General features: G+C 38.6%; 1 protein-coding gene across 1 annotated transcript; it reads right to left on the bottom strand.

Annotated features, from left to right (window-relative positions):
• Window positions 1-996: 996 nt before the first annotated feature.
• TAAR5 (trace amine associated receptor 5) lies at window positions 997-2031 on the bottom strand. Its single transcript, XM_033937634.1, has one exon. It carries the CDS (start codon window positions 2029-2031, stop codon window positions 997-999), a length of 1035 nt encoding a protein of 344 aa, XP_033793525.1.
• Window positions 2032-15315: the final 13284 nt, after the last annotated feature.

Genomic DNA, 15315 nt, shown 5'->3' with positions numbered 1-15315 from the left:
TAAGTCTGAGTTTGGATGTTTTGAGAGAGAAGTCCAGAAATCCAGTAGAGAAAATGTTCATTTTTAAACTGCAAGACATCTATTTTTTTTTAATGACTTATGGAGACATTTTGGCTCAAAGTACATCTATCTTTTTTGGCCATTCTCAAATATAAAGATAAATACTTGAAAAATGCACAAAAGCAAGCTTTTTGGATGTTCAAGCAGCCAGCATTCTTAGCAAACTGTTAACACAGCTGAGCACAGCAGATGGGCTCTCTAAGAGGTACTGTAATGAATGTCACACAAAAAGCCCTAGCTACACGTGTCACTATAACCCTCTTATAGTGTATAGTGAGCCCTCCAAAACCCACCCAAAACTTACTGTACCCACCTGTACACCACCACAATAGCCCTTATGTCCGCCGGTCTCATCTTTATGTAAGCACAGTAGATTTTGGAGGGCTCACCATACTATTTAAGCAAGTTATAATGACATCTGACCTGGGATTTTTAATGTGACATTCACTTCAGTAACCTTTAGAGTTTCCCTCTACTCTGCTGTGGAGATGTATATGAGCCCTGCAAATCTGTAAGACAGGCTGGAAAGTATGGGGGGTTCACATATTTGGGTGGTGGGAGGGGGTCATGTCTTAATCCCTCCAGTGGTCATCTGGTCAGTTAAAAGTTTAATTATTCCTGCAGAACGTCCAAGTCCTAAGCCTGCCCAAAACATGCCTCTAACACACTCCCTTAATATGTAGACACAGAGAAAGGGACCAGAAAGACGTCTGGAAGTCTGTTTTGAGAATGCCCACTTGGAATTTTGACTAGTATGATGTCCAAGTGCTGGTGTATGCTGTCTTTTGGATGTCTATCTTTTTTTTAAAATGAGCCCCATATTATCTATTTATCTGGACCTTGCACACAGCAATGAATTCTATTTCTTCATGTAGAGCACATCATGCAAAACCTGCCCATAAGAAAGTACATATTGTTACCAAAATAAAAATATTATCATTCTTGAAACAGGTTCACTGTAGAAGACCCAGATTGAAAGATCTGACGGGTCACAACAATTTTCAGAGCTTTTCTAAACCAGCTGTAAGAAAACACATAAATCAGTGGATTGCAGGCAGAATTGAAATAAGCAAACCAAATAAAGATGTCAAACAAGAGGGGTGGAGTACTGAAGTTAATAAGGCTGTCTACCATGCTGTCTATTGTGAAGGGCAGCCAGCACAAAAGGTAGATGCCCACGGCTATCCCAAGAGTCTTGGCTGCCTTTCGTTCTCTCCGAGATGCCCTCATGTTGGTCGAAGAACTGACCATTTTCTCCAAATTGCTGATCTGTTTAGCTTGTCTGCTAGCCACAAGGAAGATCTTCACATACAATGTTATCATTAAGAAACAGGGAAGGAAGAACACAGGGAAGTTTAACCACCCCCAGAGTTTATTGAAGAGCAGCTGGCAGCTACCAATGCAAGGCAGGTCCTTTAATAAATGGCTCAACCCTTCATCCACCGCATTTGTGTATATGAAAACCGAAGTGTAGGCGATAGGCAGACTCCACCCAACAGCTATGTAAATACATGCTACGTTGACAGTAAACTTAATAGGATACTGCAGAGGTTTGCAGATTGCATAGTGACGGTCGATCGAAATAAAACACAGATGCAAGATAGATACCAAGCAGAAGACCGTGTCCAGAAGGGTGTGCACCCTGCAGAATCTGTCTCCAAAGAACCAGCAGCTTTCCACTGATCGGACCATGCTAAAAGGCAACACCGTTAGACCGAGCAGGAGGTCAGCCAGAGCTAAGGAGAGAAGCAGGAAATTGGTAGGGGTGTGGAGGATTTTAAAGTGAAAGACGGAAACCACCACCAGCAGGTTGCCCAGTACCACAAGCAGCATGCCCATTGCACAGAACAGATAGATGACCAGCTGAACTCCAAACACATGTGTGGTTTTGATACAGGAACCATTCACTTTCTCATAGCACAAGGGGGCTGGGGACCACTCTCCTGTATTGTAGCTCTGTATGGCATTCATCTCATGCCATACCCAGCAGGATAGCAGCTGTTTAACTTCTTACTTCTTCTAATGTTCCCTCACAAAAACAGATGCTGGCTCACATGCACTCTCTTATACCTAAAGGAGGATTAAAAAGAAAGAACCAACTATATACTCATATTTTAAAGTCTGAATTTAATTATAAAGTTATAATGCGTCAAGCAACAGAATCATAGTAAAACACACACACATACAAATATTTTTCCTATTCTTTTCCCTAAATGCTTTTAGTTTCCCTTTCCTACTCTCTTCTCCACCCCCCTTTTCCTCCCTTTCCCTTTCAACTTAATTTTGTTTTTAAAGTTGTAAACTGCATAGATGCCATTGATGGATAAGTTGTGGTATATCAGTGCTGTAAATAAAAATAAATTAAATGAACATCAGATATGATGTCAGAGAGAGAATAGGATGGAGCCTTTAGTGAACCATTGGAGTAAAAAAATATAAAAACTGATTAGATATTATGGGAATTATTGAGCATGTAGAGTAGAGCTACTCAATTCCAGTCCTTGAGGTCCACAGGTAGACTGGGTCTTTAGGATATCCATAATGAATATGCATGAGATACATTTGCATGCACTGCCTCCTTGGTATGCAAATCTCTCTCATACATATTCATTGTGGATATCCTGAAAACCTGACCTGCCTGTGGAGCTTAAGGACTGGTATTAAGTAGCCCTGATATAGAGGAAGATTGGTGTGGAGATGAAGAGAATGGCAACTTAACTATCAAGAAAAGTTTTGTATATTTAAATTACACTCTTTATGACCAGATGGATTAAATTCCAAATTAGAATGGATGTCTCTAAGTTAAAAGAAATGTGAAATACTATTTGGGATTGGCTGAATGTTAACATCATATTCTTTTAGGATAGAAACAGAGAAAGTGGACTGCCAGAAGACTGTGAACAGTTGTTCTGTAATGTAGATACTATTGAAACATGATGTCATGATGGAACTAGTGCTGAGTCATGAAAAAGATAAGTTAAGATTATTTTGATAAGAGACAGATTTTCACAGGGGAGTCTTCTAGTTTGAGGATCCATTTTCCAAATATAAGGATATTTTATCAAGGTTAGAAAAGTAATTTATTATGGTTTAGATACTTTGGTCTCCTAATGCGTTGAACTTGTTGATTGCCAATATTATATAAAGTCAACACAGGCTCATACAACACCCCTTAGTAGAAAACAAATACAGTACCTCTTGGATGAATATCTTCATGAAGATGGTTAATGAATCTCAATAAATAAAAAATGTTTTTGTGCACATTTCCACCTGTTTTGAAGAAAATGTAAATGTTTGTGTGTACTTTATACATGTAATCATGTGTTTAATAAAATATGTGGCTACATCACAGCTCTGCCCCAGCTACAGTCTTGGGGATGCCTCAGTATAGGTCACATCAAAACAGACCTTATGCTATGTTATGTTATATTATGTTATGTAAAGGATGTGTATCCTGCCTAATCCCTAAGCAATCAGGTTCAAAGCAAATAACAATATGAATTCTACAATCTTAAATGAAATAACGCAGTGGTTCTTAACCCTGTCCTGGAGGACCCCCCAGCCTATATGATTTTCAGGATATCCCTAATGAATATGTATGAGAGAGATTTGCATATAATGGAGGATACAGACATGCATATTTATTAGGGATGTCCTGAAAACCTGACTGACTAGGGGTCTTTCAGAACAGGGTTGAGAACCATTGAAATAATACATATAATAATTAACAATCAGCACATAAAAGAAATGTGTTTTCAGCTTCTTTCCAAATTCAATATGACAAAATTAGATGAATGTTCAAAGGTAAAGAATTCAAGATACTAATCACGCCATAACCAAAGACTTTTAATGAGCAGATTTAAAGTTCACTCCCTTAATCAATGGAAAAGACAAAATTTAAACATACACTGAAACCTAAAGAAAAACCCTCAGTTGCATCACCATTCAAAGTTTTACAAACCAAATAACAAAAGCTTAAATAAAATACAAGTTTTAACAGGAAGTCAATGAAGATTCATTGTCATAGGGGTGACATGATCAAATATTTCTTTCTTAAATATCAGCCTTGCAGCAGTGTTTTGAATTAAAGTTTCCTCATGTCCCCCAGAAATTATAAAAGCAGCTCCATTAGACTTTAAACTATCTTTGCTGAATTATTTAACCGATAACCTAAAAAATGGAAAATTCCTCACTAATAATGGTCACATAATAATAACCCCAATTCCAAAAAATAGTAAAGAATCTTCAGCACTAGTAACCAACTATAGACCAGTAGCATCGATTCCATTTATTGTAAAAATCATGGAAGGATTGGTACATACCCAGTTGATGGAATATCTTGATCAGTTCTCTCTCTTACATGAAACTCAATCTGGTTTTAGACCTTTGTTCAGCACTGAGACAGTAATTGCGGCTATCTTGGATAATTTACGTCTCCTGTTTAATAAGGGCCTTAATGCCCTGATCATGCAATTCGATATGAGCTCTGCGTTTGACTTAGTGGACCATGGGAAACTGCTACAATGCTTAGATGCAATAGGTATCAGAGAAGAGATGCTAGACTGGTTTCGAGGTTTCATTATGTCCCGCACCTATCAAGTATGTTTTAATTACGATCTCTCTGATACCTGGAGCAATCCATCTGGCGTGCCGCAGGGGTCACCACTATCCCCATTGCTTTTCAATGTCTACATGTCTTCATTAGGTGCACAAATGACCCAGCTGGGGATAAAATTATTTAGTTACGCAGGACTTTACGATCATTATTCCATTCGCTAACTCTCTCTAGGAAGTTGCTCCCAAGGCAACAGAAATACTAAATTTGATGGAGCAATGGATGACTGAATTCAAACTGAAACTTAATTCAGAAAAAATTTTTGTAGCTTCGCCACACTCGCTTGATACCAAAACATCACTACGCATCAATAAACTTAGTTATCCTATTCAATCTACTATGAAGGTATTGGATGTAACACTGGACCAGAGCCTAACCATGAAAGACCAGGTGGACTCCATAGTCAGAAAGGGTTTTTTCACTCTCTGGAAGCTTTGGTTCATTAGAGCATTTTGATGTGTCATCATTCAGAATTCTGGTACAATCCCTCATACTGAGTCAACTTGATTACTGTAATATCGTCTAGAAATTTCCCGGAAGAATATGCAACAACTACAAATGGTGCAAAATGCAGCAGTCAAACTGATTTTCGGGTTGAAGAAGTTTGATCATGTAACACCTTCCTACCAACTTCTGCATTGGCTGCCGATGGAGGCACGTGTGAAGTTTATTTGGTTGTTTTTGTTTTAAGGTACTGTTTGGTTTAGCCCCTAAATATATAACTGACCTTTTCTCTTTCTCAGCCAACAGACATAAGAGAAGCTCACACTTGAATTTTGTTTCCCCTCCGGTTAACGTTAGAGGATGTACATTTAAAAGAAATCATCAACATTTTTTCTCACATCAGGCAGCATTATGGGGTAAAGATCTGGAACAATTGCTTACGCCTACTATTTATGGGGAATTTAGGAGTATTTAGGCACCTAACCTGCACAATCTTATTCCACAATAACTGATTCCTAGAGATGTTAATCACTAGCTTTTAACTATGTTAATGCCACTCAATTTGTAGCATCTTTTAATCTTTGTAAACCGCATGGAATTTCACGGTCCTGCGGTATATAAATTGTTATTATTATTATTATTATTAAGCAATGAAATACCAGAATACAACAAATTAAAATAATCCATCTGAGATAGAATGGTAAATCGATCTAACATGCTAAAATGTTGAAAAAATTTTGAATGAATTAAATATAATTGTTTCAGTTTATAGAAAGATTTTTGACAATACCATTAACCTGAGAATCCATAAAGAGGACTCTAATAGCACTCCTAGGACTTCAGAAATTTTATGTTTTTAAAACAGGAGTCATCCAACATTTTAACTGATGCAGAAATACACTTCTGCTTTAGATTAAACCACAGTAATTTAGTTTTCTCTTTATTAAGTTTAAGATGGTATTCCGATGGCCATTGTTTAACTTTTTCAGTAGCCCAGGTCAAGTTTTAGTCAATCTAGGGCCTCTTTTATGAGGGCGATTAGCACGGGCCACTGCGGTAACTGCCCCAAAGCCCATAAAAATTTAAAGGGCTTTGGGGCTTTTGCCGTGCAGCACTCGCTATCATGGCTTTGTAAAAGAGGGGGATAGCTAGGTTTGGATTAAGAGGAAGCGACAGGAAAGTGTCATCAGCATAAAAGTAGATTTTCTCCCCCACATCTAAAGGAATTGATCCCAATCTTCCATGCCTCTATTTTTTATACATATATACCCCGATGCAATATAAGATCCCTTTCTGCTTTACAGCAGAAAAAAGCTTCATAAAATTACTCCCACAGAGACTTAAGGTCAATGCTGCAGTTTATGTTATTGATTTCTCTGTCATAATATGATATAGTAATTGAGCATTTTCAAAACTAACCATTTATGATAAGGTACAAGTATTTTTGTTCAAAAAGTAATAAAGGGCTGTTTGCTCCTTGTTCTCTCTTTCTCTGTCTCTCTCTATCGAAGTCACATATCTAATTTTCTACATTTTTAACAAATCATCTACATCACTTTTATTGAGCTAATATATATCAGTTGCTTTAAATCTTTAAAGGTCTACAAGTGAGAAATTTCAGCTATGGCATGGTTAAGATAGAATGGGTCAGTATTCAACCATCATTGTCAGCAGTGTTTTTTTTTTTTAAGCCAGCTGAGGCAGTATTCCAGCTCCACTATCCAGACAGTGACCAGTGCAGAATATCCCAATAAGGCACTCATGCCCTGATTCTGTAAACAGCAAATTAAAAAAGAGGCGTCAAGGAAAGCAGCACATAGAAGCTGGCAATATTCAGTTAGACGCCGTTTATAGAATCATGCCTAGCGATCCTATTTGGCATTTTTGCCACTTTGATTCCTTTAGACTGGAATGTTCATAGATCTCATCTTGCCAGAAGTTCTCAAAAATTAAAACTTACATTTCAAGATTCAAGTTTTATTTTAACTTATTGAATCGCCTATTTATTTTACTAAGCGATTTACATAATAATAATTTTTTTTTTAAAAACCCCACATATACCAGTATTCACAATTTACAAAGATTTGACAAATTGACATAAAAACTGACAGTTACATAAGGAATGGAGGGCAGAACTACAATATTATTTATTAGAAAAGATGACATGAATGGTAAGAACAATAGGAAGGGGAAATAAATAAAAAAGAAGATAATCATTTGATGTGATTATAGATTGAAAGCGTCTTTAAAAAGAAAGCTCTTCAGAGAGCGTTTCCCTCTCTCAGTGGTAAAAAACAGAACCTTTAAGAGATTTAGTTATTCTTTTGCTTTTAAATTAACCGAATTCTGGAATGCTTTACCGCTTAGATTAAGAAGTTTAGGTTCTTTGGCTTTATTCCGGAAAGTTCTTAAAACTTTTTTGTTTGCTAAACATTTTGGAAATTAACTATTTCAGTCTACTTTTTCTTGTCAAATCTATGTATTATGTTTTACATTATTGTAAACCGAATCAAGCTCCGCTTGGTTGATGACTCGGTCTATAAAGCTAAGGGCTCCTTTTACTAAGCTGCGCTAGCGGTTTTAGTGTGCGCTAAGCACGTGCTACAATGCCCCGCGCGCTAGACGCTAACGCCTCCATAGAGCTGGTGTTAGTTTTTCCGCGCAGCGCGGGGGTTAGCGCACGCTAATCTTCAGCGCGCGCTAAAAACGCTACCGCAGCTTAGTAAAAGGAGCCCTAAGTTTTAGTTTTGTTTAAATTGGACATAGGCACCAGTACACATCAAAATCATAAGCGCCCTCTATTTATGCCACAAATTTCTTAGCCTAAATACCAGCACCTAAGTCCAATTTAGGTGCCTAGATACAAAAAGCGCTCAAAATCCTTAAAAACAGATGTCCATTCATTAGCATGCATTCAGATCATTAGCCTGAATTGAAAATTTTAGTATGTGCAAGATCAATTTAGTACACATCAACCCATAAATTAACATATCAAAAATCAATTTGGACATATTAAAAAGTTCCAGCATGCCTTGAAAAATAGTATAAATGTGTGGAAAAAAAAAATCTGAAATTGAGAAAAAGGCTAAAAATCTGAAAAAAATTAAACGTTTTCCCTATGCGTGTTCTTAATAATTTGCAATATTCTCCCTAACATCCTCAAAAATCAAATACTTACCGTCAATACATTTACCTACTTTGAAAGACTTTCTATGAATGGCAGGGTTTCTCCTTATACACAAGGTCATCATACAATGTATTATACATATATGACTAACATTTGACCTGAAAGGTGTGTGACAGTATTACAGCTTATATACAGAGTCCATGAAGGACCCCACCCCCACCCTCACCCCCTCCATTTGAAGTCTAAACTTCCAGTTAGCTACCAAAGGAGCTGAAAGTGACTGAGGAAACCTCAAGGTACATAGAAGGCCTCTCCACAGCAATTAGAGGTGACAAAACTTAATAACGAACAACTGGGATTGGCACAATGCATCTACTTTGTCTTTCTCTTGTGTCTCAACTTTGGCAATCCAATTATGAGCGCAAACCTACATGAAAGTGGCTTCAACGGGGAATATTTGTGCCAAGGCCTCCCCTCTTTGCACTGACATGTTATATTAATCTCAGAGGGTTTATAGTGTACCAGAAAATTACAGATACTTTGCATGGCAAGTAAATTGGGGGTTGGCTTGTTTGGTGACAACAAAGTAATTGTGCACCGTCTCTTATAATAAATGTCATAATTAAAATGGTTATGATGGGGTGCTGAAAAGTTCTCAGCCCAATCAACCAACTTCCTAAATTCTGAACGTTATTTTGCCACTGAAGCTGAAAAGAGTGTTATCTTATTTCATTAAGTGCCAATTTGCAGAAAAAAAATTCTATGTTTTGGCATTGTTTCAGGTCATTGATTGAACCTTATCCATGTCATTCGCTTCTTCGTTGGGCTGAGAACTTTTCAGCACCCCTTCATATACTTTCTTAGAAATTAGTCTTTTCCTTCCCTTGCAAGTGGCTGAAAGTCTGAGCAATAACAAAACAGTATTTTAAGCTGACATTTCTTTTACAAAATGTTAAAAACCTCTGCAGCAATTTTCAAAATGTTTTGTGCACGTAAAATGGGTGTTTGAAAATTGTCCACCCTCAATATAGTCCCCTAGATTCTATACATGGCACTCAAACTGGTCTGCTGAAAATTGGGCATATGCCCTAGCTGTGCACGCAACTTAATTGATCGAGCCCTTAACTTAGAAAAACAGAAACATAACAGCTGATTAAGGCCAAATTGGCCTATCCAATCTGCCCATCCATAGCATCCACTATCTCTTCCTCTCCCTAAGAGATTTCACGAACCTGTCCCATGCTTTCTTGAATTCAGACACAGTCTTTGTCTCCACCACCTCTGCTGTGAGATTATTCCTTGCATCTACCACCCTTTCTGTAAAAAAGTATTTCCTTAGAATACTCCTGAGCCTATCACCTCGTAACTTCACCCTATACCTTCTCATTCCAGAGCTTCCTTTCAAATGGTATTTTGGAAGACCAATAAAAATAGAGTTCCAATAATCAGGTTTACATAAGGCCAAAGAATGTATAAGAATGGTTAAAGAAACAACTTAATAGATCAAATATGGCAAAGAGAAAAGAAAGAAGAAGAAACCACCTTTGAGATGAGCATGAAAGGTTAACGTATTGTCTATCACAACTCCTAAGATTTTAGTTGTAGAGGGTGATAAATGACCACCTTTCATACTAAAATTTGGAAGCTTTGTGGATGGAGATCCTGAAGAAAAAAGCATTACTGCAGTTTGGGAGGAATTAATTTTCAGTTTATTAAGCGTAAGCCAGTTTGAAATTTTGTCCAATTTGGTGGAAATAGATGAATAACAAGTTGGCGAATGAGAATCAAGTGGAAGAATAAGCTAGAAGCAAATGCCAGACTGCAAAGTAAAAATAAAAACAAAGAAAGCTGTTTTTTTAACAGCAGGTCCGGGAATATGCAAACACATGGATAGGGAATATCTGTCATAATGCATGCAACTGTGGATAAGCAAAATTGCAAATCGGGAACATGCAGATAACGAGAACATACTGTATGTATTTATTTATTGGGCTTTATTAACTGCCTTTATGAATAAATTCACCCAGGACAGTGTACAGCAAGTACAATTCAACATAAAACTTACAGTTTTAACAGCATAACAGTAGTAAAACTACCAAATATTAAACATAAGTACAATGAAAGAAAGATGATACTAGTGACATGATTCTTCCTGGGTCGTGGTCAGACAAGTGCAATTTTGAGTCATTTACAGTAGATGGCAGTCAAAAACCAACTTAGGACAATCTAAGTGAATAGCCGAAATTTATCACTGTAAATCCGCCAATGTTTGCCAATTAATATATGCTAAACAACAACATCCTTATGCACATGATTTGGAACATTTTACAAAACTAAGTCCTTCTTATCATAGTAAATACATTGCAAATTTCCACTTTTAATAGAGATCATTTTACAAAGGCATTTTGGTATGCAAATCTTGTATTACAGGTACTTCACAAAATGCTTGGGACTGGAGAGGTCAATGTTTTTACATAGATTACAACAAAATCAACTTTTTTTGTATGGCAAGTTTCTGGCCAAGTGCCTTTTTCTATTTTGCATTCATTCTTAGAGGAGGAGCTGTAGGAATTCTGTGGAAACAAAAAAATATGTTGAAATGAATAGCTTGATAGTCCAGTGTGCAGTGTTAGGTGCTGGTATTTTTTAATTTATTTCTTGTAGACTACATATTTAAACTGCTACTTCAAAGGTAATTATTTACCCATTTTATTAATATAATTTAATAAGATCCACCTGTCAGTCCCTTTGGCTGAACTCCAAGATTCAAATTGGCAGGTTTTAAGATCCTCTGGAAGCATTAGATGCAGGCGGGTATATGTACTCTGGATGATGTAGTATCAGAGGGAAAGCTGCTTGACTTTTCATGACTGCAACAAACATTTGGTATTGCTAAGTCTCAATTTTATAAGTGGTTGCAGTTGAAGCAGGCCATTCAGAAGAGGTTCTCTGATTGGCAAAATCTTAAAAATCAGTATAGTTTGCCGGTCCTATGCTTCCAGACAGATTTCCTAGGGCATCAGGCCACCCAGTGGTACAAATTAATATCTGAATTTTTGAATAAGAAACCAAAGACTGGTCTTCGTGACATTTGGAGCATTGAGATAAAGCAGCAGATTTCTGCGTCTCCATGGCCACGAATTTGGACTTGGAGGATGAGATGTACGGCATCTGCATCTATGAGACAAACATGGTTTTTCTTGTTAAATAGATCTTTTTGGACCCCTGTTCATTTACAGAAATTGGATAGTTCTAAGTCTAATAGATGCTGGCACTGTCATCTCGATGTAGGGACATTGGATCATCTACTGTTCTATTGTCCCTTGATACTTAAATTTTGGAGATCCATTTGGGGTCAAGTGAATAAAATATTGGAAAATCCAGTGGCACTGACATACGATACCGTGCTATTTGGCACGTTAATGAGAGCTAAAAGCCCAATATCCTCCCATAATAATAAACCTCTCTTTATTATGATGGGAGTTGCCATACAACTTATTTTGAAGAACTGGAAAATCTGGGACCGGTTAAATTATAATTTCTGGTGGGAATCTTTATGCCACATTTTTAAAATGGAACGTATGATTGCTATATAGCAGGGACATTATAGGAAATTTAAGGATGTTTGGGAGCCATTGACAAAATTCTGTAAGGATTGATTATGGATTTTGCCCTTTGAACATACACATTCAACGTGGGGAAATACTGTTAATTTAATTTTGGTTGAGTGCAATTGTTGGGTATATAGAAGGGGGGGAGAATACATGTATTTGTTATGAAATATAATTTGATTGAATTTAAGTGCTGTTAAACTGTAAAATGTCTGTATAATATGTTGCACTTATTTTTAGCTTTAAAATGAATAAAGATATTTTTTAAAACAATACAATTTAATAAGTATTTATATCACTAATAATAATACCCTAAGTGCTGTGACCAAGTAGGGTCTGTCCTGCTTTGGTCACGGTGTTTTCATGTGTGTCCACTAGGTGGAGCCAATAGGGCTAAGAACTCACCAGGCATAAGATATTCAGAAAAGGCAGCAAGTTGGGAGAAACAATTAGGCAAGCTAGGGAGAAGGATCAGGTTCCTTTCCCAGGATGACTCCCCTGGTCCAGGCAAAGGTGAGACCAGTACACCCATGGAGGTAATAGACGCTGGAGACACTTTGAATCTGCAAGCTGTGGATGAAGAAACTCCTACGGATTTACAAGGGAGCTTGCCTGAAGAGTTCCTTCAATATCCTGAACCGATGGAGGTTGGATTTACTTCCAGGTGCCAATAATGATTTTCAGCACAGTCAGTTTTTGTTTGGACTTTCTGTTTTTGGAACTCTGCATTTTGTGGGTGAATATTTGAAGCTGAGAGTGTTTGATTGGGTGAGGTTTGCAAACACCCTGGGAGGGAATTTTGGATAGCTATTTGAAAAGCTGTTTTTGTAAGGCAAACCTAGGATACTCTGAATTTACTCAGCAGTGCTGCCAAGGCTGCTAGAGGCTTCTATTTGAAAACTGTAAGCATTGCACAGAACTGAGCAGAGAACTGTATGGTTGGTGTTATAACCTGCTTGGGAGCAGGCTGAGAGCACATTGAATCAATTAGCTCTGAGGAGAGCAGGAGCTCAAGAACATTGTTTTTCCCTTGTTGAAAAAGAGAGAAAACTTGAACTTTTATTTTGCTATTTTGTTTTGACTTTGGGATTCTTTTTACAAAGCTCTTTGACCATTTTGTGTATGACCATCTTGACTTTATTTTTGATAGTAAAATTCACATTATTATTATACAACTTTGGTTGTGTGTTTTGCTAAGTTCCTCTGATCACTCCAGTCCTGCAGGGTGACTCCAGGCCGGATCACATGTCATTGTACTTTTTTAGGTTAACCACTAGTAGTGCTGTTGAGTCCCGATCTCGGGCAGCAGAGTGGTTACAGTGCGCATTCACACTCCTACCTGCGTATTCTGTGATCCGTAGGTCCGTGGCCCCGCATGCGCAGTAGAAGGACTCAGCAGTGGTTTCTTCTGCACATGCGAGGCACTTTAAGCAGGGACGCATGGAAGTGACTCCCTCTTCCCGACCTCACTCCATCTAACTAGACAACGGCCCCATACTCGTGGCCCCCAGGTAATGTTCTGTAGTCTGGCCGGCTCTCTTACACTCCCTGGCCGAAGTTAATTTTAAGTTTAAAGCTGCCGCCGCAGCTCCTCTCACTAGCCACACCTGCATCGGAGAAGGCTTCCGATGCAGGCGGGGATCGTGAGAGTAGCTTTAAACTTAAAAATAACTTTGGCAAGGGACTAAGGGAGCTGGCCATAAACAACCAGCTGCTGGGAAGGGAAGGGAAAGGAGTGGGGGGGAATGCTGCTGCTGCTGCACAGGGAAGTGGGGTGGGGGAGGGAAATGCTGCTGCTACATAGGGGGCAGGGAGACAGACAGATATAAAGAAAGAAAGACAGACAGCGGGACGAAGAAAGAAAGGAAGATATTCAGCGGGAGAGAGACAGAAAGAAAGGAAGAAAAACACAGGGGCAGGGAGAGAGATAGAAAGTCAGACAGACAAAGGGGGCCAGGGAGAGAAACAGACAGAAAGAAAGACAGACAGCGGGAGGGAGAGAGACAGAAAGAAAGACAGACAGACATATTTTCTAGCACCCATTAATGTAACAGGCTTAAAGACTAGTTTGTTATAAAACAAGTTGAAGGATATATATATCATTGTAGTAATTATTTGCCAGGATACTGTGATGTGTGTTGACATGTTGACCAGACTCAAATCTACTGCATTTGTACCCCAACCAGCTATGAATGGTCTTTAGATAATTTCTGTTAACCGCATCAAACCTCACAGTGTATCATTTTATACAATTGTTTGTTAAGTTATGTTACTATGGGCTCCTTTTACAAAGGCGCGTTAGGGCCTTAACGCGCGGAATGGCGTGCGCTAGCTGCTACCGCCTCCTCTTGAGCAGGCTGCAGTTTTTCAGCTAGTGCATGCTAATCCAGTGTGTGTGCTAAAAATGCTAGCGTACCTTCATAAAAGGAGCCTTATAATGGCAAAGTTTAAGTTATGAGATAATGTGATTATGTCTAAAAAAGTCAGTGTTTCCAACGTTTAATAGGTGCATGGGATTAATGTTGATGCAGAACATCTGTTGGGCACAGTGTTTTCTAAGAATTCAATCATCAAGTGCATTCAAAGGCAGTGTTCTTCAATGAAAGGCCACAATCCAATGGGTGCCCTCAGGGACGTTTTGGGTAGCCCTCCCAGTCCTTCTAATTTTTTTTTTATTTTTATTTTTTTGCTGCTGCTGCATTTAAGCTACGAGCTTCTCATACATTGAAGAACACTATCCTGTCCAGTCTGAACTTTCTCTTTCCTTGAGAGTGTGGCATAGTGATTAAAGCTACAGCTTCAGCATCCTGAGGTTGTAGGTTGAAATCCTGCGCTACTCCCTGTGACCCTGGTCAAATCACTTAATCCTCCACTGCCCTAGGTACGTTAGATAGATTGTGAGCCCACCAGGACAGATAGAAAAAATGCATGAAGTACCTGTTTGTAAACCGCTTATAGCGTGGTTGTGTGCTCTCTTCAGCAACTCAGCAGCAGTGGCAATTAAGAGAGGTTGCCAGCATTGGGGCCTTCCTTCTGTGAGTCCTGCCTATGTGAAAACAGGAAATTCAAACAACATAGGTGGGAGTTGCATAAGGAAGGCCTTGATGCCGGCACCTGTCTTAATCACCACCAGTGACAAGTTGATAAAAAGGGATGTGGGGAAAGGGGGGGAGGGGATCAGGTAGAAGGGAAAGGGACAGGGGCCATAGCCAAGATAATGGCTGGTAAGCAGAGCAAGTCTTACTTTGGTGCTCTTATTCTTCTGAAAATTCTTACCTGAATTATGCTACACATCAAGAGGAATGGGGTGATTAGGGCAGTTCCTTTGGCTGTTAATACTTCTTTCCCCATCCAGCAATCAATCGCCAAGTATGCTATCAGAATCCCAATTGGGACCTGAGATGTTGGCTTTGCTGTTGCTTTGAGGTAAGGATCTCCCAAAGTCAAGGGGTTGGAGA

Source organism: Geotrypetes seraphini, chromosome 3, assembly GCF_902459505.1.
Source record: "Geotrypetes seraphini chromosome 3, aGeoSer1.1, whole genome shotgun sequence".
Taxonomy (NCBI): Eukaryota; Metazoa; Chordata; class Amphibia; order Gymnophiona; family Dermophiidae; genus Geotrypetes; species Geotrypetes seraphini.
This window is presented reverse-complemented; position numbering and strand designations above follow the sequence as displayed.